This window comes from Bombus pascuorum, chromosome 6, assembly GCF_905332965.1.
Source record: "Bombus pascuorum chromosome 6, iyBomPasc1.1, whole genome shotgun sequence".
Classification (NCBI taxonomy): Eukaryota; Metazoa; Arthropoda; class Insecta; order Hymenoptera; family Apidae; genus Bombus; species Bombus pascuorum.
This window is the reverse complement of record NC_083493.1, coordinates 16,835,555-16,859,093: the sequence shown is the minus strand read 5'-3', so window position 1 is coordinate 16,859,093 and position 23,539 is coordinate 16,835,555. Positions and strand designations below refer to the sequence as shown.

The 23,539-nt window shown below is 39.5% G+C and overlaps 3 protein-coding genes and 1 long non-coding RNA gene across 13 annotated transcripts in view; 2 read left to right on the top strand and 2 right to left on the bottom strand.

Annotated features, from left to right (window-relative positions):
* The window catches only part of LOC132908294 (PDZ domain-containing RING finger protein 4), a 66,550-nt gene extending 55,500 nt beyond the window's left edge, over positions 1-11,050 (top strand). The window contains exons 2-6 of the mRNA XM_060962188.1: positions 5,680-6,069; positions 6,859-7,029; positions 7,538-7,636; positions 8,615-10,069; positions 10,173-11,050. Of these exons, the coding sequence (XP_060818171.1) occupies positions 5,680-6,069; positions 6,859-7,029; positions 7,538-7,636; positions 8,615-10,069; positions 10,173-10,553 (2,496 nt within the window). The 3' untranslated portion in view covers positions 10,554-11,050. The remainder of the gene's footprint in view (positions 1-5,679; positions 6,070-6,858; positions 7,030-7,537; positions 7,637-8,614; positions 10,070-10,172) is intronic.
* Positions 11,051-11,274: 224 nt separating this feature from the next.
* Positions 11,275-16,430, bottom strand: LOC132908293 (importin-9). 8 transcript variants are annotated; one of them, XM_060962186.1, is made up of 14 exons: positions 16,373-16,430; positions 15,727-15,822; positions 15,279-15,660; positions 14,963-15,196; positions 14,519-14,888; positions 14,198-14,442; positions 13,829-14,090; positions 13,424-13,743; positions 13,132-13,351; positions 12,769-13,040; positions 12,237-12,645; positions 11,863-12,011; positions 11,717-11,783; positions 11,275-11,591 (listed from the first exon to the last, which is right to left on the bottom strand). In XM_060962186.1, exons 3-14 carry the CDS (start codon positions 15,603-15,605, stop codon positions 11,377-11,379), a joined length of 3,090 nt encoding a protein of 1,029 aa, XP_060818169.1. In that variant the 5' UTR covers positions 15,606-15,660; positions 15,727-15,822; positions 16,373-16,430; the 3' UTR covers positions 11,275-11,376. The 8 variants fall into 8 exon arrangements, with proteins under 8 accessions (XP_060818169.1, XP_060818170.1, XP_060818162.1 ...); XM_060962187.1 differs by having other exon boundaries at positions 15,279-15,657; XM_060962179.1 differs by having other exon boundaries at positions 16,285-16,418.
* A 575-nt stretch (positions 16,431-17,005) lies between these two features.
* LOC132908305 (uncharacterized) lies at positions 17,006-17,250 on the top strand. Its single transcript, XR_009658347.1, has 2 exons — positions 17,006-17,101; positions 17,194-17,250. It is a non-coding gene; the product is annotated as an uncharacterized LOC132908305 (long non-coding RNA).
* A 522-nt stretch (positions 17,251-17,772) lies between these two features.
* On the bottom strand, positions 17,773-22,662 carry LOC132908298 (tetratricopeptide repeat protein 39B-like). Of its 3 annotated transcripts, none has more exons than XM_060962198.1 (13): positions 22,391-22,662; positions 21,745-21,865; positions 21,302-21,508; positions 21,144-21,213; positions 21,033-21,061; positions 20,781-20,961; positions 20,574-20,706; positions 19,976-20,108; positions 19,789-19,888; positions 19,656-19,721; positions 18,852-19,573; positions 18,536-18,769; positions 17,773-18,461 (listed from the first exon to the last, which is right to left on the bottom strand). In XM_060962198.1, exons 4-13 carry the CDS (start codon positions 21,165-21,167, stop codon positions 18,359-18,361), a joined length of 1,725 nt encoding a protein of 574 aa, XP_060818181.1. In that variant the 5' UTR covers positions 21,168-21,213; positions 21,302-21,508; positions 21,745-21,865; positions 22,391-22,662; the 3' UTR covers positions 17,773-18,358. The 3 variants fall into 3 exon arrangements, with proteins under 3 accessions (XP_060818181.1, XP_060818180.1, XP_060818182.1); XM_060962197.1 differs by having other exon boundaries at positions 22,400-22,662; XM_060962199.1 differs by lacking the exon at positions 21,302-21,508 and having other exon boundaries at positions 22,400-22,662.
* Between the last annotated feature and the right edge of the window lie 877 nt (positions 22,663-23,539).

Here is a 23,539-nt window from a genome sequence, read left to right as displayed (position 1 = left end):
CGATATCGAGGCTTTCCACGTACCAATTAAAAACGCACCCCGCCGCCCACGCCGCGGCAGTCCGCTCCAATCGAACTCACGATCGATCACTGTGATCCGTTTTTGCTTCTTTTCATCGCTAGTTGCCAAATATCAGTGACTCTGAAGGAGAGAAATTCAAGTTCTCAACAGTCGCCTCGTAACTTTGCCGGTTTGTACTTTACGCGAGTACCTCTCGCTGAATGACCAACCACTTTCATCGACCTTTCTGTTCGACCTAACCTGCTGCTGCACTTTCTGTACCGAATTAATCTATTTTCGCGAGGTTGCAAGGCCAGGGTTGCTCATCGACGACTCCTTTTCTTCTCTACGCTGTCGAAGCTCGCAAACGAACAAGGATCGTAGAGAAATTGACGACGCGAGTGTCAGAATCGAGCGCGCAGGTTTTTATCGCAATGTCGAGTCACGGTTTCTTCGTTTTAACCGGTTGAGTCGCAGCGATCGCGCTGTTTAGATTTTGCACCGAAAAGTTCCAGTACGTTCGAACGCTACGAACGACTGACGGTATTTTGTACTTCATTGTTATGAGGTGGTTGTTATTGGTGAAGGTGCCCACAAGAAATACTCTTGATGTTCAACAAAAAAGGTTTATTAAACTATTAACAATCAACAATCAAAGATCAACGATTAACAATCAACGATCGACGATTAACAATCAAGAGTTAACAATCACGTATCTCGAATGTGTTTGCTTCGCTACGACGCTAGACCTTTCGCACTTCGCAGCTCGGGACAGAATGAATCTTTTGTTCGAAAACAAACGGATTCTTTTCTTTGTTGCCCCTCGATATCCCCACTACGCACGCGTTTGTTAGATGTCGCGACAGTTGTCGCATATCTATTCTTTCGAATATTCGGCGAAAGAACCGTAGGGATATCGATGGTACATTAGGCATGTCGAACGTACGCTTCGGAGGTATAGCGCTTTGTGTCGCGAAGCCATCGGAAAGTTCCGTGGTCGAGTGCCGCCACAGTTATCTTCTCAATAATGTTTATCGGACAAAGCTTGAAATATTTATAAATTAATAGTACGCATATATAATAATACAGATGTATTTCATAAAATAACAAATATGAGGAGGATATGTTAATAGGATAGCCCATTAATCAGATTTTCGTCGCCGACGCTTACCGACCAATAGACTATTAATCGGATTTTTGTCACCAGCACTTACCGACCGATAATCTGTTAATCTGCTTTTTGTCGCCAATCTTTCTTGTTATTTGAGTAGTAATTTGTTATTTAGTACTAAGGTAACTTGCTCAATTGCGCCAGTTGCGTTACTTTGTAAGCTCCCACAGTTTTATATCAATTTGAAAAACTTACCATTTGCGACGAACGAAAAGAGTAGTATCGGAGAATCTAAACCGAAACACAGTTGTTGAACCGCTAGCGGTCAGTAAAGTGTTAAGATTTCGTAGCTTCTGAGTAAACCAACAGATGGCCGTGAATCTGTGCGCGAAATTAGCCTAAAGATCGGGAAACACCGTTCCAACGTCGTTTCGTCTGAAAATTCGATTCGCGGTTTGGAGAAACGAATGGACGAGACCAAGAGGGAAAGTTACTTCCACGGCGTATAAATAACGATCCGGAGGATGAAGGGAACCGCAAAGGAACGAAGGGCGAAAGTGAAGAACTGTAGGACGGGTGCGAGGATAAGCGTCGCCGAGATAAGGCGGAAGCGCGATTTTAAATTATCCCTCGTCCGTCTCTGTCCGCTTCCGGTTAGCGGCGTCTGATCGCGATTATCGCGTTTCCTCTGTGAAAACTCCCCTTCATCCTGTTTACGCCAACTCCATCGAATCCGTGGAAACGAAACAACTTTTACCGACGCGAGAACGCGAAATCGTGCAAGTTGCAAAGTTCGTTCCGCGACGGCGCCGATCAACGTCACCGCGATTTACGATTTATTTCCGTCTTGACGCGAACCCTTATCGACGTTGAAATCTCGGTAGGTTATCGACGTTGAATTCTCGCGTCGAGATTCGACGGACGAAGCTAATTATCTTCGCCTAATTTCGACGATGTGCTCCTGCGCGTTCCAAACGTACGACTTTGAACACGATTCGCGGAGCCTGCACAAATATTAAATAATAATAAATACGAAATAACAAATACCAAGCTGCGTACGCAACGACGAACGAAATTATCGATACAGAGCGAACTTTTCCCTAAGATATTTGTAGAAATCCGTGAAATATAGGTAGGATTCTTTGCGAGACGTAACGTTAAGAGACGTGGCGTAGGTTCGCGGTAATCCGTAATTTTCCAAGGCGAAAGCGAGTAGACGCAGCACGTATTTCCCATAAGCGTCAGAGATTCGCATCTGTACGCGTTCGGTGCAACACAACCACAGAGATTTCCTATCGATGTTAGATGCTTCGCTGCAATACGTGTACAACATCTTCCGCTACGAAACACGCTTTCAAATGGTTTTCAGCTGTTGCGTTCGCGTGAAACGTACGCGTCCCACGCAAATACATGGAACCTCACCTTAACGTATTTAAGCGTAGCAGCTCGGTTGCTGCTTCGTCGGTCGGTGAGTCAGTGACTCGTAGTCGTCCGACGTGCAAGAGCTACAAAAACCTTACCCTCGACGGTGTCGATGAACAGGGGTGGGACCGAGTCGACGCGATATCACGAAGAAGGAGAAGGTTCAAATTTACGATTCCTATTAATACTTTGGAAGATTTCGGGGCGATGTTGGCGCGTGCCACGCCGCCACGCCAGCCAAAACGAAACATAACGCGTAGTCGCTGGTCGCCCGGTTTTGTATATTACGACCGCTTGAAACGACGAAAACGCGCGATACGGGAAAAGCTTAAATTTAAGCGAGTACGAATTTTCCAGTGATTTCGACTACGGTAATTGCGATCGTCTTGAACGTTTGTCGTGGTCGTAGCGGTCGTCGTCGTCGTCGTCGTCGTCGTCGTCACCGTTCGGTAGTCGTCGGTGTTCAAAGCCCGACTACTTCAGACTTCCGTGTTTACGGAACGCCAGCGACAGCTTGACGGCTCCCTTTTTTCTTCCTTGTACGCGATTCCTTCACCCTGCACTTCCCTCACCACCTGCCTCACAATCCGCGCTTTGCCGACAGAAATGCCAGCTTGTTCGCCTCTTCCCGCGCCTTGGTGCTCGCCCCTGCTTTACCTTCTCTTACGCCCTTACCTTTGCCCTCTGTCGCTTCTCTCTTCTCTCAATCTCCTTTTTTCTCTCCTCCCGTACCTTTGCCGCCTCGTCCCTTTTCGCTTTTCCCATTCCCGTTTCCGATCCCATTCTCTCTCTCTCTCTCTCTCCTCTTTTTCTTTCCCCGGTTTCCCCTTCGCTTTCGTCATCTCGTTCTAATCACCTCGCGAGCACGAACGATATTTTTTTCACGCGGGACATATCGCGCGAAATATATTTCGCGAGTTTGAAATACTCGTTCGTTGTTTGCGTGTTAAGAAGTGAGAGAGAGAGGGAGAGAGAGAAAGGGGAGAAAGTAACGACCAACGGGGAACGCGGCGCATCGTGATAAGTCTGTTTGCGGGACAGCGACGTAGCTCGTTCCAAGAGGGAAGATTTACGCAATTCGCGAACGTTTGCTCTGCGTTTTAGCCGCGCGAAAGCGTTCCTCTTGCTTGGATAGGATTGTTTCCCCGGGGCGCGTGGAAATTCTTCATTTTTCACCGACAAACGTTCCAAAGTATTCGGCCGTTTTTTGCTTTTTTCGCGGATTTCAGGTATTAGAATCGAGCGGAACGCTTTCAACATTCGACGACGAGCTTCGTTCGAACAAGTACGTTACGAGGTTCTACGATTATTTGAGTTCTGTATCCAAGTGGGCGTCGAGTAAAGTAGGAAGTTTCGAATTACTTTAATATTTTAATAATCTCTCTTCCTCTCTTTGTTACAGTTCTCGGCACACATATTCTTTCTTCTCGTCGAAGAAAGCTAAAAGAGAATTGCTATTCCGATTCTGCACGCGAAATTAGGAACGTTGATTTCAACGACCGATCGTCTTTCGATTTGGATCGGTTTCGGATAGAATTACCGTGACTAAGACGCGGTTAACGACGCGTCTCTGGTAACGATTCGACGAAACGCAGACGCGTCGATCGTTTCCTCGACGAAGAATAAAAACGGCAGGGAGGGGGGGGTGCTCTCGAGTGTTCTCCGTAAAACGGTCGAAAGCATCCTTCGGTCGTGACTAATGGAACGAAAGGACGAGCGACTGGGTAGTCGAGTGAACCAACGAACGAACAAGCGAGTAAACTATCGATCGAGAAATTACAAAGACTGACTTCTTGGCGTCGAAACGACTCCGTCCCCCGTCCGTTTTTCCTTTGCTTTTCTCTGGCAATTATTCGCCGATTAGGAGGTATTATTATCCGTGACGACTGCCGCTGTTGCCCTCTGCTTCAGAGAAAAATCCATCGTCCGAGGATCCATGTTTCGTATCGATTTTACCGTCAGAGTAGTCTGTAGTTTAACGCGTGTCTTCCGTTTTAACACTTTACCGACCGATAACCGATTAATTGGTTTTCTATCGTCGACGATCTTTCTTATTATTTGAGCAATAATTTGTTATTTAGTACTAAGGTACCTTGCTCGGTCGCGTCAGTCGCGTTGCTTCGTAAGCTCGCACAGTTTTATACCAATTTGAAAAACTTTCCGTTCGCGATGAACGAAAAGAATGGTATTGGAGAGTCTAAACCGAAACAGAGCCGGCGCCAGAGAGAATCCGTGCCTGAGCTATCGGTCGAACGTGCGTATGCTGTTGAACCGTTAGCGGTCGGTAAAGCGTTAAGACGAGTTATTGGCAACGATACGTCGAACCGCGACGACTATGACGAACAACGCTGTACGACTATGTCGGAGAAACGAGGAAACTCGCGTTCTCCGGCGAGAATATAGAGGATGCTCTCGTAATCGGGAAAGGGATGATGCTACGTGAGGAAATATAAGGCGGAAAGGAATTATAAAGCTACGAATTACGGACGATTCTTTCGCATGCAGCTCTGTTTGCGGAAAAATGAATCGTTAACGTTGCCTGGTATACGTTGTCTGTGTATATCTCGGCCGAAAGTGCCTACTTATAGACGGCGACATCGTTGTACAGATACTCGCGATTTGGGACAAGCGAACGAAGAAAAGAACTTGACTCGAACTTAAGAAAAAGAGACAACGGAAACGAAGACGAAATTTCATGAAATAGCAAGTAACGAGAAACCAGAGACCTCTTGATTTCGCGTAATGCCGCTCACTGGGTCACCGCTGAAATCCTCAAGCACCGTGACGGCTCTCGTTACCAACCGGAAGAGATAAAAACGCGATGAATATCCGTAATTCCGTTAATGAATCGTACAGAAAATTCGTCCTCAAACGTCGTTATAAAGGACCGTGCGCCGCGCTGCACCGTCATCCTCCTCTGTCTCGCATTTAAACGACTCTGAAGAAGCTCTTTCCACTCCACTCTCTCTCCGCTCTCTTGTCAATTGACCTCGTCGCGTCTATTGATATTTGCCAACCGTAAAGACAACCCGGTTGCTTCTCTATCGCGTTACTCTTCTCGATATTCGCGATCAAACGCAGACCCGATTTAGCACGCGGGACAAAGCTAGTTCCAGTTAATGTGCAGTTTGTTCGCTTTGTTGCAGGTAAATGGTCAAGATGTATCGAACTCGAGTCACGAAGACGCGGTGCGTTGCTTTCAATCGGCCCAGGAACCGATCATCGTCGAGGTATTACGACGACAACCAACTCAACAGCAACAACAGCAACAGCAGCAACAGCATAGTCAGCGAATCGGATGGAAGGAACAGGAGAATCGAAGCACAGAATCGGAGAAAGAATGGGAGAGAACGACCGAAGGTGGCAACAAACGCGATCAACACGCGATCAACACCTGTTCGAATCTGGTGTCGACCGCGGTGCAGACCGACTGGGCCGGACTTCTCGAGACCGAGGAAGAAGAACTGCTGCCGGTCGTCGACGAGCAACCAAACGACAGTTTCGAGGACTTTCTCGCGCACGACATCGATTTCGAGGTATGTTAGGTGGAAACGACACGCGCTATCGACGTAGCAACTATCCGGTCGATATGGAAGTGGACCTTTCTTAAATAATTTTAATTCAACGCGTGTACATCTCCGTTCCTAAGTACGCAGTCACCGTGAACTTTCTGACCGATTGTTGTCAACAACGGCCGATCGTTGCTAGCGATATTACGAATCGACGAATTTTTGTACTTGTAATTTTACGAGACGAGTAAGCGTGAGTAAGGTAGATTTTCGAGCAGGTGGTGTACGTATCGATTAACGCTTTACTGACCGATAGCCGATAATTGGTTTTTGTCACCGACGCTTACCGACCGACCGATAGCTTATTAATTGGCTCTTTGTCGCCAACAATCTTTCTCGTTATTTGAGCAGTAATTTATTATCTAGTACTAAGGTACCTTGATCAGTTGGCTCAGTTGCATTGCTTTGTTTTATATTGCCACAGTTTTATACCAATTTGAAAAACTTACCGTTCGTGATGAACAAAGAGAATGATATTGGAGAGTCTAAACCGAAACACAACCAGCGCCAGAGAGAATCTGCGCCTGAGTTGTCGGTCGGGCGTGCGTATGCTGTTGAATTGCTGGCGGTCGGTAAAGTGTTAATTCGTTAGGACCAATTAAATTTCTCATCGTTCGATTACGAAAATGAAACGTACGTAGAATCGTAAAAAGAGAAAAAGACAGTGGATCGGAGAAGAAGAGTACGTGGAAATATCTTTTCTTTTCGACGTTCGAGGTTGGACGACGAGAATTTGTAACGAAAACACAATTACAGGAGGTGACGTTGCGGAAGGCTGGCAGCGCCGAGAAACTAGGACTCACGGTGTGTTACAGTTCCGGATCCGGCAGCGAAGACGCCGACACCGAGGTCTACATCTCGGAAATAGTTCCTGAAAGTTTGGCAGCGCGCGATGGCCGATTGCGAGAAGGCGACCAAATCTTGAGGGTAAATCGCGAAGACCGCGGACTACGACGAATCGAAGCGGTTGATTCGATTACGCGAGAACCAGCCGGACGAGCTCATCGCGTTTTCTCCTCGCGATTTCCTTCCAATCTGCTACCCTTCTAATCTCGTTAAGCGGATCGTAATCGCGGAACAAAGACTTTGCGCTTCGCTCGAGGGAAATCGGATGGAAGAACGACCCACCGTGTCACGGATTTCTTCCCTCGATTTTTCACGTTTCCGCGAATCCGTCGAGCAACGTCGTTGCGGCAGAGAAATTCTCTTACAGTTCGCGAGGTTTCACAAGAACCAGGCTACGATCGCGCTGAATACGAAATTTCCACCAACGACCAAACCAACGAATTCTAATTATTCCGCTGTTCTTCGTCGAAATTTCTTCCTTCTTATACATCGACGAGCGATCAAACTCGTTTCGACAGCCATGAAACTTCGCCGCGAAAACACGTTGCGACCACCGTTTCCGTACCAAACCACGTTACTCGTGTTACAGGTGAACGGAAAGGACGTGGCGAACAAAGAACAAACGGAGAACCTGTTCGCCGAAACGAAAAACGCCGTGACCATTCTCGTCAGTCGATGTCTTTATCAGGTAAGATCTCTTTGTTGGCTACTGAAATACGACGTTAAGAAAATCAAAGTATGCTAAAGTATGCTACAACGAACGCCTCCCAAACGAACTCGAAGTGACGAACATCGTAACGAGCAATTTTTCCGAGTAAAGTCAAATTGCTGCGTCAGATACGAAAAAATATTCATTCAAGGATTCTTCTTTTCTAACGCGGTTTACGATCGATATAGCCGCGAGTTGGAAGGAACCAACCAGCCTCGTACGTAATTCGAGTAGCCGATCCTTTTATCAGACTTTGATCTTTCGAGAACCGTTTCTTTCCTCCTTTCCTCTCGTAGGAGGACGATTACAAGGAGAGGCGCTCCTTTTTTTTTGTGTGTGTGTTTATTTAGCCAAGATAGTTTTTTTATACATTGATTGTAATTCATGTAAACTATGAATCAGCATAAGGTGTGTCAGGCAAAGGTACCGATACGCGACGGTACGACGTAGCCATGCTATATTATGTTTTTTTTTTTTTTTTATTTTTATTTTGGTTTTTTTACAATTTGTCCTGAAGGACATTTGGTAAAGTGTTATATCTTATTGATGAGAAAAAAAAAATAAAATAAAAATAAATATAGCATGTAGGTGGCTACCCCCAGCGGGGTGCCAGCTTCGTTTTTTTTAAGTTATATCTTTTATGAGGTCTATTGGGTATTCATGCTATATTATGCGTCGTAGTTTTTACAGTTTTTTTTGTTTTTTTTTTTTATTCTTGTGTTTTTGGATTTAAGCCGCTGGGGAGCGGAGCTTTTGTGTATTCTTGTTTGTGTTGTATTTTTTGTCCTGAAACTTGGCCGCAAAACAGGACGCTTCGGTAGTCTACTTTTTTGGGATTTTTGGGAGGGGGCGGGGGGACAAGGAGAGGCGCGCGTGCCCTCGGGTGAGTATGGACGATCATCCTCCGTATTTGCGATACTCGTTACGAATTCATAGATCCTGTTGGTGTCTGTGCAGGGCTCGCCGTTGCTTTCGCCGGACCATCTACCTTCCTATCAGAACAGCCTGATCGAGCAGTTGATTCGGCAGCAGCAACAGCAGACGGAGGAACGGACCAAAGACGCAGAAGAGGACAGTTCGACGTTAAGGCCGCCGCCGCCGCCGCCTCCACCGGTGCCATGTCACACGCTCGGACACCAAGCAAACAACAACACCCATTCTTCGAGCTGTTCTTCTCAAACGTCTCAAAAATCCTCCGGTAGAAACGCTGCGTCGCCTGCGCGACACGCTGATCACGATCGCAAACAGTGGATGCAGGAGACGTTGAAGGATTGCTCGAAGAAGATGGAGGGTCTCTGTGTGCGCGGTCAATCGCAAACAGGTTGCGGAGGCGGAGGCGGAGGAGGTGGAACGATCGCGGTTAGGTTGGCAGACGCTTACTCGAATCACGTGTGGAGCGAAACAGAACACATCTACGAGACTATACCGGAGTCTGACAGCGAGCCGATCTACTCGTCGCCGTACGAACATCACAGACATTGGCACCATGCGAATCATACTTCTAGCGTGGTCGCTACTGCACAGCCAACCATCACCACCGTCCCTCCGCCGCCGACGACCATCGTCTCTACCTTCGCGATCGCTATCACGACTACTGCGAACACCACCACGTCGAACACGGTGATCCAGTACTCGCAGAACCAAGCGAACCAGAGTGGAAGATGGTACTGTTCGTCGAAGAGCAACAGCTCGGGCGAGGAGAAGGATAGCTCGAGCGCGTACAACACCGGAGAATCCTGCAACAGCAATCCGCTCACGTTAGAATTGCAACGCGGTGAAAGGGATCATCACAAGAGTACGTTGGTGCTTTGCCCTCCGAAAGCGTTGGCTGTACAGCAACAACAACAGCAGCAGCAGCAACAACAGAGGCTCGGTTGCACGTGCCCCGCGTTCACCAACAGACAGACGAGAAACCAATCGAACAAAAGAGGCTCGAGTTCTCATTATTACAGAGATCGTGCGACGGATCCGACCAACTTGCCCGCGGATACTATGTACACGAACATGGCTAACCTTCAGCAAACGATGCTTCTGCAGCAGCAGCTGTTCAAGCAAGCGCTCGACCGCAGAAACTCGACCATCGGTGGATCTAGAGAGAGCAGCAGCGTTACCGCGGTCGCTGCCGGTGGCACTGCGAAAAAGTCCAGGTCTCATGGTAATTTTCAAGCACCGAATTTAACTCGGTACCAGTTTGTCGGCAGTCAACAGGTGTGCGCGTCCAGTTCCTGGATACCCCCGGAGGACAAAGCGAACGACGTGCAGATGGAGTGGAAAGTGAAGAGGAGAGCGGACGGAACTAGGTACATCGCACGGAGGCCAGTCAGGAATCGCATTCTGAGAAACAGGGCGATCAAAATATCGGAAGAGCGAGCCGGTCACAGCACGGAAGACGACACCATGTCGGAAGTGAAGGTGACAGCATCGAATACAGGCCAACCTTTTATCTCTCTTCCTCTCTTTTCCATAAGCACGCGCACGCATCGCTGTAATTCTTATCCGTTCGCTCGTATTTCAGGTTGGCAGATACTGGACCAAGGAGGAACGCAAGAGACAGCTGGAACGTGCTCGCGAACGCAAACAGAGACAGCAAGAACTTCAGCTGCAGCAACAGCAACAGCAACAACTTCAACAGCAGCAGCAACAACAGCAACAACAGCTTCAAATGCAGCAGACCAACGAATTGTTGACGTGCGAGCATGGCGAGCACGAAAAGCTCGCGAAGAAACCGTTGAATATCGTGGAACTGAGTCACAAGAAAATGGCTCGTAAAAAGAACACCCTGGACGATTTCACTACCGTTCAGGAGATGCTGGTTCACGGAAACAGAATCGGTAGCGCGGGAGGTCCAGGTACCGGTGGCAAACTGATGGGTCTTCTTTCGGTAACGACCGTTTGAACCGTATGACCCGCGATATCCAAGGAAACGACGAAAAGCAATTTTTTCCTTGTTCCTGCGTGCTTCCTTTTGTCGCGTTATATTTGTCTTGCCACGGACGATCTCGTCGCTGTTCGATCGTTTTTCACCGTTCCGTAATTATAATCAAACATGTAATTACATATTCGATCCACGCGTTATCCTATCACCGCTCCACGAGTTTCCATTCCTCTTTCTTTGCGCGTCGATCTCGTCGTTTCATTTTCGTGTTACAGGGCTACGAAAACCATGACCGAGCTTTATCTCGTTTTCAATTCGTAGCAACTGAAGCGAGTCGTGTAATGCTCGTGTCGTCGAAGTAGCGTAAATGCGAACAAGGTTGTACATATTTTTCGTATAACGATATAATAAATGTATGTAGATTATTTTACACGAGCTGAAACTTTTGCAGACAAAGAAAATAGAACGAGTACGCTTTTGTAGATATGTATAATAAACGTAACGATGGTATGAATAAATCGCGGGTAAAAGTCGTGAATCATGGCCCTGCGACCTACTGTGAGAGAAGGATAAAAGGAAAAGAATGTTTGCATCGCTTCGTGCCATCTTTCTTCGCACGCGAGTCGTCGATCGGACGATGCGAAACGTCGAGTTGTCACGCGAACAATGTAAAACAGGTAAAATGTGCCGTAACAAAAATATATATATAATATATATACGTATATATATACATACACATATATATACGAAGAATCACATATTTTATTACGAAATTCGAAACTCCTCATTATCGACATATGTATCTCTTGATGAGTCTATTTAACCATCTTATTTATCCATCTATCTATTGCATGAACGATACGTTGATGTTTAAACTGCTTAAAACCTTTCGTTCCGGAATATTTAGATGCTGAATGTATACCGGAAAACAATGGTGAGTCGAAAAATTTAATAGAAAGTCTTGCAAATATTGACTCAGATTCAAGTGATAGATGGAATCTTGCAGCAAATCCGGATCGTTCTCGTCTTCCTCGGTTGCAGTCATAGTTTCTCCTAACACTAATTCGTAAAACGATAATTTGTCGTGCATTGAATAACGAAAATATATTATAACGTTAACGTTAGCGAGAAAGATTAATGAATGAAGATGTGCCGAAAACACCACGGAATTTTACCCCACTTACTTATCATATTTTCGTAGCCCGGATCTAAGTAGGTGTCCTCATCCTCGTCGTCGTCGTTGTATGAATCCTGCGCGTTAAAGACTGATTAGTTCGACCCGCGAAACAAAGATAAAATATCAAAAATATTATTCTTTATTATCACTAACGTCCGTGTCATGACCAGCAGCCATCGCTTCGATGTCGTTCGATAACTCGTTGATTATCAGCTTGAATATTTTCACCAAAACAGGTATAGTGGTCCACTGATAAGGCTGTGATTCGGCTTTACTCCTAGTCCTCACGCCTTCTTCGTTTCCTACGTATTCTCGAATTTTAATTAGTCAGTCGCTCTTTTCGGATAAATATTTTATCGACATCTTGTACTAATTAATGAAATTAATGAATTGAAAATAAACACTCGAAAGGATTAACAAACAAAGCAAACAACGATCAAAATGTTTTCCCTGTGTACGCTCGTAACGCGTTTAATTCGTCCGAACGTTTCCCTTATCAAATTCTCTATGATGCTTCAAATACGAACCTGAGAATATTTGGTCTCCTCTGACTATGATCTCGTTCAATCGGCTATCGTCGTGAGTAACGCCGTACTCCAGTATCTTGCAAAGCGCAACCGTTGCTACCTTTCGGTCGTATTTACCGAAAAACAGGTGTTGTCTCGTGACCCATTCGGAGAGCACGAAAGTGAGAGCGCTTTGTCCTGTCGGACCGGGTACGGTTGATAGAAAATTTAGGACAGCGTCAAACTCTGTGTTTATGAGATGAGCGTATACCATGAGCAAACTCTGTACCACGGTCAATGTCTGAGCTCGTTGCATTTTGCTCAACACAGCCTTCAATAATAGATCGAGATTTTCGCCCAATGTGTTTCCCGCTTTCCTAATCAACGTCGTCACCAATCGTCCGACAAAAGTCGCTGTAAACTCGCTCGACTACAAATGCCACGCGCCTCGTTAAAAAATCAATTCGTTTATAATATAGATTATGTGTCGATCATCTGGTGGAATAAATCAACAGAGACGGATCTAACCGTTGAATCAGGATTGTCAAGTTACCTGCGGATTCAATAGCTGAGCAATGATCTGCAGTATGTATTGTAAACCCGTTTGACCGTCATTGTCTCGATGCACCGTCACTTGCCGAGCCGCAACCGCTAGGTAAGCTCGTATCACTTCCCCGCCACTTTGCAACGTTTCGTTGTCTTCCGAATTCAGAATACAGTGGCACGCAGCAGGGAACGCTGTTTCCACTAACGCGCTGCTCAGTGGTTTAGGAGAGTACTGCACCAATATTTGCAAAACATCTAGAGCTACGTTCCGACATCTCTCTATCGTACAAACAATTGGAACGATTAATTACAATTTTCGTGTCATGTTACTGTCTGTGTCCAAGTATGTCTAATTTTTAACAAGACTTACCATCTTTTAATTTATCCATAGGCGACACGGCCATCATACTGGTTAGCGTTGGTATCAAACGTGTTTGTAACGGTCCTATACAGTCCGGATTTTGTGTCAGACTTTTGAATATGTCTAGACACATGTCCACAATTTCATGATCGCTATAGAACTTCAAAAATACAGCGATAGTTAAGGGACAAATCTTATTTTCCACTGAAGCGGTAAATGCTTTGTCCAACTGTGAAAACAAGCAAAACCTGATGCAACGAAGATGGACAAAGGCAAAGAAGGATGATAACTTGAACATTACCGAAACCAACACTTGAAAAGTTTCCATTACTAGTGTAAAGATTTCCGTGGATGTTTGATTAACTAGATTGAAAAGTCCTTGAAATATGTTCGGCAAATGCGATCGTATAATATTGCCGAGAGTACTGTTACTACCCGCCATCGAAGCTTTGCAAAACCAGTAAATAGCTTTTATCGCACTGATGCGGATACACGAAGGCTGATTCTCTTGTAAACCATTAACAGTTGCCTCCAGGAAACGTGAACTCATTTCTGGTGGCATTATTTCAGCGTATCTGCCACCAATACACAAACAACGGCCAAGAAGTAACGGCGGTGAACCTGAAAATTGCCGGTACGATACGAAACGACAAACCGAATGAATACCAAAATAGAAACAATTGTCATTTTACTGAATATCGGATACCTGAATCCTTTAAAGTAGCTAAAACGATCGTATCTAAAAATCTAATAATATCGAATTGAAGTATTCCAGCTTTCTGCCTCTCCACGACGACTTCTTTTATTTTACTTAAGGCTAAAATAGACGATTCCCGTAATTTCCAACACGTTTCACTGTTTCCGCTTCCACCATTTGCAGTCTGTAATCTACTGGTTGCTTCGATGTGACGCGTTACAACCTCGCAAAGTGCATTCACCGCTTTTTCCTCAGAATAATTTACTAAAGCCTGCATTCGAACAAATTAATTACAGAGAAAAGAAATTCGGTTTAAACGTTCTATTATTATCAACAAAGCTAACTGTTCTAATTGTTCCGTAGAAAACATATATTTACCGTTACGAGCTCTTGCGCTGAAATACGAACGTTGTAAGTCAGAACATCGTCTTCCTCCACAAACTGGTTAGGGCTAGTTGTCCATAATTCGATTTGATCGTCGGTTATTTGCATAAAAATTATTAAATAATACATTACTTCTTGCAGGAAACTATCCAAAAGATTTGAGAATCGTTTACGATCCACAATAGAATGAACAAACTCGAATATGGCAATGATCAAATTATTAAAATTAATTATTTCACCTGCAAAAGTCAAAGCAGATTGAAAACAGCTTAATCCTCAACGATTACAAATTAAGACTGCAAATACAAAGTTTACCATCTGAATCGACTTCCTTGTCGTTCGTATCTCCGTCTCCATTTACAGAATTTTCCTGATAAAGCTTCGCACTTTGCACTAAAGTTTCCCAAAAGGGCGGTAGCATTTGAGGTAAAAAAGTTGCGACGTATTTAGGTAATCTGGTAACTAGGCAATTTATAGCTTTGATAATATCAGTTTTAAGACCACTATCGCAAGTTGAACCATCAGGCAGTCGTAAACAGTAAACAAATTTTTCACAAAACATGGGTATAACGGGCTGTAAATATCGCTCCGCAAATCCTTTTTGGAACAGTTCCGTAACAGCAACTAATGACGTAATCGTCGTAAAAATTTCAACGGCACGACTACGAATTCTAATAGAATATTGCTAAAGGCGCAAATAATCATCGTCGTTATTATTATTATTGTCAGGACCGATGCTTGATAAAATAATTAACTTACATTTTCACTTTGAAATATTCTATACATTTCTTTAAGGATTACTGGTCCCACGTTAGGCAACTGGGTATCGGTAAGGTCTGAAGTAAATTCTGTTAAAACCCGCATAGCTCCGTGAACGGCATACTCACTTTCCCCGCTTAAACAGCTGACAAGTATATCAAACAAACCAGGCCATTTTTCTGGCCAGTCGCAGTGTGCAATCGCCGATATTGCATAAGCTACTGCTACACGTATCTGAAATAAGTAATGAAATAAAACATTTTCACATTGTAACGTGTACAGCGTGTATAAATATACATAATTATAAATGCATTACCTTACTAATGGATTCACGGAGTCCTATTGGCAGTAATTCTTTGATTCTTTCCTTTGTCGCATACTTTATCTCAGGAGGCCGAAATTTCTCAGCCACGGAAGACCAATGAGTTTCAACATATTGCTTTAACAATATAGAAGCTAACTGTCTAATAGGTAAATGCCCATTTGGATCTATTACAAATTCTGTTAAATGTATACCAAATTCCTCTGTCACTTCTAACGCTTGAATTCTCTGTTCTGCTGCTTGACGAGCCTCTGTATGAGGAGACAAAATACCACTTAAAGTTTCATACAAAGCTTCTTTCAGTGATCCTTGAACGTCCATCGTAATTGTGCTTATAAAAATTTCTGCTTCCTTATTTTTTATTCCTTAAATGCTTCTTTTTACAATACAATTAGAATTTATATTTTTAATTTTACATTCAATTTATATGATATTCATTTACCTGAGTACATGTCCTTGGTAAATTGTTGTTGTTCTATTGTTAGTACAAGTGCTTATTAACATTATCAATCATCTTAATCTCTCAAAAATAATTTCTCTGCAAATAATAGAATAACTATTATAAATATAACAGAAAGGTAAAGGAAATTTCATATGAAGATAAGTAAGAAATCAAATGACAAAAGTACATTGTTGCTAATTAATAGTTATACAACCTAAAAGAGATCAACGTGTATATAATTTGTGTTAGAGCAAACCACTTGTACCTAATGAAACGAATCACTTTTAAAACACATAAAGTTGGAAAGAAATTTAAATGACAAATAATTTACTCTATTTTCCGTATGCTGACTTGCGGGCAAAGCCGGCTTAATCGAATGACACAAAAGGTTAAACCATATCTGAGATAATATAAAGATAAAAAGTAGATGCTTCTCACTCTTAATATTTTGTGAAAAAAATGTTTATACGTGTAATTTATTTAATTTGAAATTCCTTTGTAACGGTAAATGCGAACTATTGATAACTTTATAAGTTCTATAACTGAAATCATACGTACGCGATTGCAGTATAACAGTACAAAACGACATATCGAACATCAATGTATTTGTGCACGCGCGTCCTGCAATTCAGAAATTAATTCTTACCAGCATATGTACATATCCAGTAGTTATTATCCTCACATGTACGTATACATATACATGATGGCTCAATTAAACGGGATCATTTAAATATCTAGTTTATTTATTATTGTATGAAAAAATTTCTCAGATCAAAGTTATACGACTATTGTATAAAAGGTCACACATATATATATCCATATGATGGTGGAAATAGCTTTCCTCCATGATCATCTTTTTTACGAAATTTCTAGGTTCTCAGTATTTTTTTAAATAAAATCGTAAATTTACTTCCCAATATGGTTTATGGAACGTGAAAAATCAAATTCACCGGCCTTAATAACCATATCGGTCTCATTATTTAATTTCGAGATATTTATCTGGTAATATAAGTTAATTATATTCAATCGACAAGCAGCAAAATTAAAAAATTCAAATTTTTCGGCTCCTAGGTAGGGTTTCTTAACTTTCAAGGCTCAAATGAAAGTTTAGAATCAAAAAATTATTTAAAATTTGTTTTGTCTAAATATTCTCCCAGTTTCTTAGTGATAAGATGTTATAAGTTTAAAAAGTTGTCCAATAACCACCTAGTGATGAAATAGTGGAAATATCTTTATAAAGAAATTGAAAAGTGAAATTTCGTCTGTAGGGCGACAGAAATCGTTTCTGTATAATATTATTCAGATTTTTTCCTAATTAATTAATTATATACCATTAGTGGGTATTCTGTTTTTGACATAGTGGTGCCATTTGCAGGTGATTCCATGAAACTTAATAAGAAGCAACATTTTTGAGTGGTGCTCAACTAATAACTGTATAAATAAAATTCGTAATCATTTTTGAAATAGTGCCACCTTCTGCAAGATTATATTCTCCTTATACAAAATCAAGATTTTGACGTAAAATTTCTTCGAAAACTCGAAAACTCCAAATTCGAAAAATTCCAGGAATATGAATGATGTTATTTCCAAGAATTGCCGGAGTCATGCCACTTCCTGATACAGAATTGTAAAACCGGCCGAAATATTTTTCGAGGAGCAAAAAATTTCGGGGTTTCTTGGAGAAATTCTTGGAATTGGACGACATTTACAAAAATCGCTGGAAGTATGTAATTTCTTGCGTTATCATGTTCTCATAATCCGAAACTGCAAAACCGACCGAGAAGTTTCTTGTTCGTACGGTAAATTTTTTGCTATCGGATTTCCTAAAAAATGACATCATCTCCACGAATTTTCAAATACCTCTTACTCTCTTGATACTCAGTAATACTTACTAATATTCTTGAACCCTTTCGTCGTTTTTTACAACATAATCTGTTATCTGTCATATTATTTATCAAATTATTATATGACACTCAGGAAAAGTATGTTAAATAAAATAATGCAACAGGCAGAATTATAAGTCAATCACTTTTGTAACAAGTCTAATCAGCAATAAATTACTTTTATTTCCATTTCGCCCCCTTCTTATATTCTGTTTGATTTACAATTTATTAAACACTGTAAATACAACGTGTGTAATGGAGAACGTATACATATAAACAATAGTGATTTCTATTCCCACCAATAAAACTGTCGCATTATACTATCGATACAAATTCGCTAATATCTTTTACAATTAAGATAACTGAAATTAAAAAAAATCATTCAATCTTTAAATCTTTTTCTAGATTTTTTCAATGAATTATGATATATGCACTAGATACTTAATAAATATCATCGTCAAAGATGGTAATTTTTAATCAATATCATTAAAGATATTCGTTGATATGTAAAAACCAGCAAAAACTATACACGATGTAAATATTCTATACAATAGAAAAAAAAAAGCTGATAACATTAGACACGAAGTCTAGAAGTTATTAGTTCCAAAATGAGCATTAAAGATCATTAATAACTTATTACACAAAAATAAATCTTTACCAAAAAATTAATAGTGCCCGAATCTGCAGTAGTTTGATGCTATTGGTAGTAATGAATTCTTTCTCGCAGAAAACTTATCTTTCAGGTACTATTATACTAAAATATCTTCGGCCTTCCTTCCAGTCAATTTCATTAAATCGGAATGGATTCTAAACTGTAATCTGGATTCCAACAGATATCCAGCGAATGTTTTTCTGCAATGAATAAGAATTAACAACAGAATAACAAATGTTATGTGAACATCTAGAATGAATCATATAGAAATTACTTGACGTCCTCTAAATATCCAATAGCGAGTTGAATATTTCCTTGATCTTGTGCCAGCAAAGCTAATTCTACTGTCGCATAAGGAAGTAAATAGGTATCCTCTTTGATCGATTTGTCCAACTCGAGAACGCGTTTTAAACAATTTTCAGCTAACAAAGGATGTTTCATTTGTCGTAAGCAAGCACCCTTTAGAAGCAATAAGAGTGCTTCATTATCTGTGTGATATTCTGTTTTCCTGTAAAGTATTTGAAATTTTTGTATACTACCAGGTAAATATTCTACATTAGATTAGGAATGAAATCGACCGAAAGACATACGAAGCTTTCGCAAGTTCCTTTTCAGCTTCTTCGATTACTTTAAACATGTTTAGCGTCAAGTCTTGTCGTTTGCCCACTATGCGAAACAAATTCCACACATACATAAGTTCAAATATAGGAAGGACCAGGTTTTTTTTTTGAGCAAAGTACCGTTCAGTTTTTTTTACTATAAATTTTTCCATTGGTAATGACTTCCCTGCAATACGTTGTTTATAGGTAGACGCTTGCATCATTAGAGTATCTATCATTTGCTTCTCTTCGCTTTGTACCGCTGGTTTCCGCATCATAAGTATCGCAGCTCTTTGATACAAATAAATTGTACGTGACCAATGTGATTCTTTGGCTAAAGCATCTGCAAACGTTGCAGCTTCATCCCATTGCTGCAGCGAACAATGTGCCCACATTAATTCCCAGAAACAAATATGATGAAAGTGAGGCCATAGATCTTGACTTTTCCAAGACTTTGTATACCATTCTAAAGATTTCTCAAAATTTCCTCTCGTTAGTTCTAGTCTGCCTTTAAAAAACAAAAACCATATACCGTTTGGATAAAGACTCAGTTCTTCTTCCAAAACTTTTTCACACCAGTATAGATCACCGTCTGTATGACTCAGAACAAATGATATTATTAAATTGTAAGATAAAAGAAACATGGCGCACAACACGTGCCTTAATCCTCTCCTTTCTCCGTATCCTGCTTCTAATTCTGACAAACCATATTCCTATTGATGAAAATAATATGTTGTTATCATAAGATGGAAAGATTTATACAAAGATTTTTTGTAGTAAAAGATATTTCAGTACCTTATCACCCGAAAATCCAATGAACTCTAACAGTTTGATAATTTTCGCTGGTAATAGGGAAATCATCTAAAAAATTCCCAAAAATAGCTATTGCAACTTATTTTGTACAGTAAATATTGTTAATACTACATACCAAATTAAATGCACCAATACCAGTGCGGACACCGCTCTCAAAATGTATCTTATGAGCATTATTTTCCCATTTACGATTATTTAAAATTGATAAACATTCTCTGAAAAACAATAATGTACATAAATAATATACTATTTTTTAATCGACGTAACATCTACATAGATAATTCACACAATGATTCGTTTACTTATACGACAGAAAGCAGGTACGAATTTTCAATCCAGCTTTAACAAAGCTGACCAAAGTCTCGTCCTCCACAAACGTGAGCATCGATTTTAAAAAAAGTGACTCGGCATAACAGAGTTCCGCATGCACTTCCTCTGCAATAGTAATTCGATATCATTCCTTGCATGCTTCATGATTTAGTAATATCACTGTCACAACATGTTATAATATGTGGGTAATTTAATTATTAAAAATGGAAAACTTGTTTGTTAGTAAATAAATTCGTACATCAAAATACTTCGCGTTACATAATGGTCTATGACTATTGAATTATCCAGATTGATATATATATATATATATATATATATACATATAAAATATAACGAAATGTCCTGACAATATTCCATAATTTTGCTACAAAGAGGGGACTTAAATATCTAAATTAGTACAAGTTACCGGTAGTGAAATGTTATCTGTTAATTTAAAAACCGATTTACATATAAAGTATTACATGCTTTCCAGGAAATTTTGTGTTGACAATGCATCATAGACAAAAATAATATGACTAGCTTGATAAGACATGATGGTACAGATCAATCTGGTATAAGTGTATACATTACCAATTGTATAAGCATCGTAGTTAGTCTTCTTCACCATTTTGCCAATATTTTGTGTTAGTGTAACATGTTTACGTTGTTTCAAGCACACAGTCATGCATTGTTTTACAGCTCCAACCGCCTTTTCAATGCATTTCTAAGCAATACACATTACAATGTATTATTGAAAGACATATTTTCCGAATATCACAATTTACTGTGGTTTAATACTTGTTCAGATGTAAGAATAGCCTCGAGGAATGCAAATATGCTTGTTCCTAAAGAATGATACATGCTACTGCCTGCCCAGGGCTCCATAATCTTTCTTGCTTCTTCAAAATCATTATTAAAAAAATAGTGTATCGCTTTTTTTGCCTCCATTATTGCTGTATCCAAATCCATAGAAGTAGGCCTTGAAACAAAATATAATTAATTTAAAATATATAATGTACACATGTACAGGTATATTTATAGAATACATACTGTGGTAAAGATTCTTGAGCATCTTGAAACTAAAATCATGAAAATGAAAATTTAAATAAGATACTGCCAATTATCGCTAATAATGAAACAACCTTACTTATGCATACATACCTCATCTTCTTCGATGTCTGACATTTTGAATTAATATTTGAATATATTTGGTAATATTTGAATTAATATGCTAAAGAGATAAAATATTGTATATTACTATTTAATTCATTGACACTTAATTTATATATGGGATTTTTATAAAAATAAAATAGTCTCACATTCAATAAATATTCAGCATAGAGATTTTATATTTTGTAAGATGATCCTTTTATGTACCAGATATGTTAATTATTAGAGATGAAAGATATATTCCTTAAGACAGATTTCTCAATTGTACTTTTATCTTTAATTTTAGGTCGTTATTTCTCTTGTTCCATCATAAAAATTACATTTTGTAATTTGTAAATATAACTATTAAAAATAAGCTGCAACAAAAAAAAATAAAAGCAATTTCTTACTATAACATATCTTTACTTTTATAATTTATCTATGTATTTTGATATATAAAATTGATTATGATAATCATACAAATATGAAACAGGTTTATAGATTAACATATATTGAAAAGATATATTGATGATAAGATAAAATATATTTTTCAGAGCAAAATTATCGTATTGATAAAAACGACTTAATTTTTAATAAACTGTCAAATGTTTACCTTGAATGATATAGATATATACCTTTATCATGGAATTTTCTTCTTATTATATTCCTAGCTTTGCAGAAAAGATGTTTTCTTCAGATATATCCAGGTGGAAGGTGATAGTATAGTGATAATGCTAGAAATAAAAATTATAGACAATAAATATACATATAGACAATATATACATGTTCGTGTAGAAACAAAAACGAATTACTTACTTATTCTTTTTGATATATGCGAACTATATGTAATTTATATATGTATTTAATTTGAATTTAAAATAATGTAAAGTGAAGAAGATATTATCATATTAAATAAACACAAATACATATTGTAGTCATAACTGTCATTAAAAGTGTAAAAACCTCAATCGGAGCCTTATTATTAAAATTCTTTCTGTTCTATAAAATAAACTGGCAACTAAGAGGCATGAACCCGGAAGCGATCTAAAGTAGAATGTTACAAAGAAAGTAGCATAACTGAATTACCGCGATGGTACCGATAGACCTAGATCGCTCATATAAATTCACGATAAAATCATGGCAATCGATAAATTGAATACATTACAATTAATCAATGCCTATAAATTAACAAAATCTGATCCTTTTATAATCTATAACTTCTAACAATAATATAAATTACTGTATGTAAACGTTTCAACGTAACTTACCATGAATCCATAAAATGTCAAAACGTAGCAGATCCGATTCACAAGGAAAATAAAGAAACTAATACTTATTTAATAACATTTCTAAGTTAATATAATCAGATTCTAATACGTATATATGTTACAATGTAAAAAATTATAAGTAGACGTTTTTACATTTTTGTTCAAGATTTGCAAGAATTCTTGTAACACGCCGCTACAAACATAACGGTGTAAAACATACACGACCGACTGACAGTACACTGATTATGTTGGTATCCGTCAGATCACATACGATGCAATTGCACACGTGACACTAGCTTTACACAGTATAATGGTGCTCAATATATATATATATGTATGTGTGTGTGTGTGTGTGTGTGTGTATATATATGTTACATCGAAATCACGGTTTTTAAAAGAAAGATTTGTTAGGAACTTCTTTCGAGATCATCAACATATAATCAGCACGATGATAATTTTGTTTAATGCTTGTTCTTTATAAAGAATAATCAATTATATATTTAGAAAGGTGACAAATTTAGTTATTAAAAATTTCAAGAGTCACCGATAGTCACGTGTAATCTTTCCAGATTTCGAATCTATGAAATTCTGTACCTTAATTATACATGTATATTAATATTTATGTAATCTATCACATATCTAATCCTTCTCAAGACTAAGAAATAACAACATAAGTATTAGAATGGTATACACAACTTAAAGAAATATTTTCAATTAGAACATTTCTCCTAATTCGTAGGCCCATAGGATAGAAAATAATTAATATTACATCAACACTTTTATGTGACATATTTATTTTATAAGGCCATATACAAATGATTCTATATAGATTTTACTTTCAAATGAGATTTTAAAGTTTTGTGTTTTATTAAACCAAATGTTTAAAGTTTAAGTTATATAAAGAAAGTTGATATATGTATTGGTATACACTAAACTTTTCTAAATATTGAGAATCGCTGGTTTCCTAGCAGACTGCTTTCTCCACCGCGAAATTTCATTCAATTGAGAAATTGTTATTGTTTTATATTTATTTATTGTTTGCTATTATTAAAAACCATTTTTCATAACACTATTGTGCTTTATAACATTAATCTTTTTATTTATAAGTTCCGTGTTAGTTTAATTGATATCAAGAGAAGG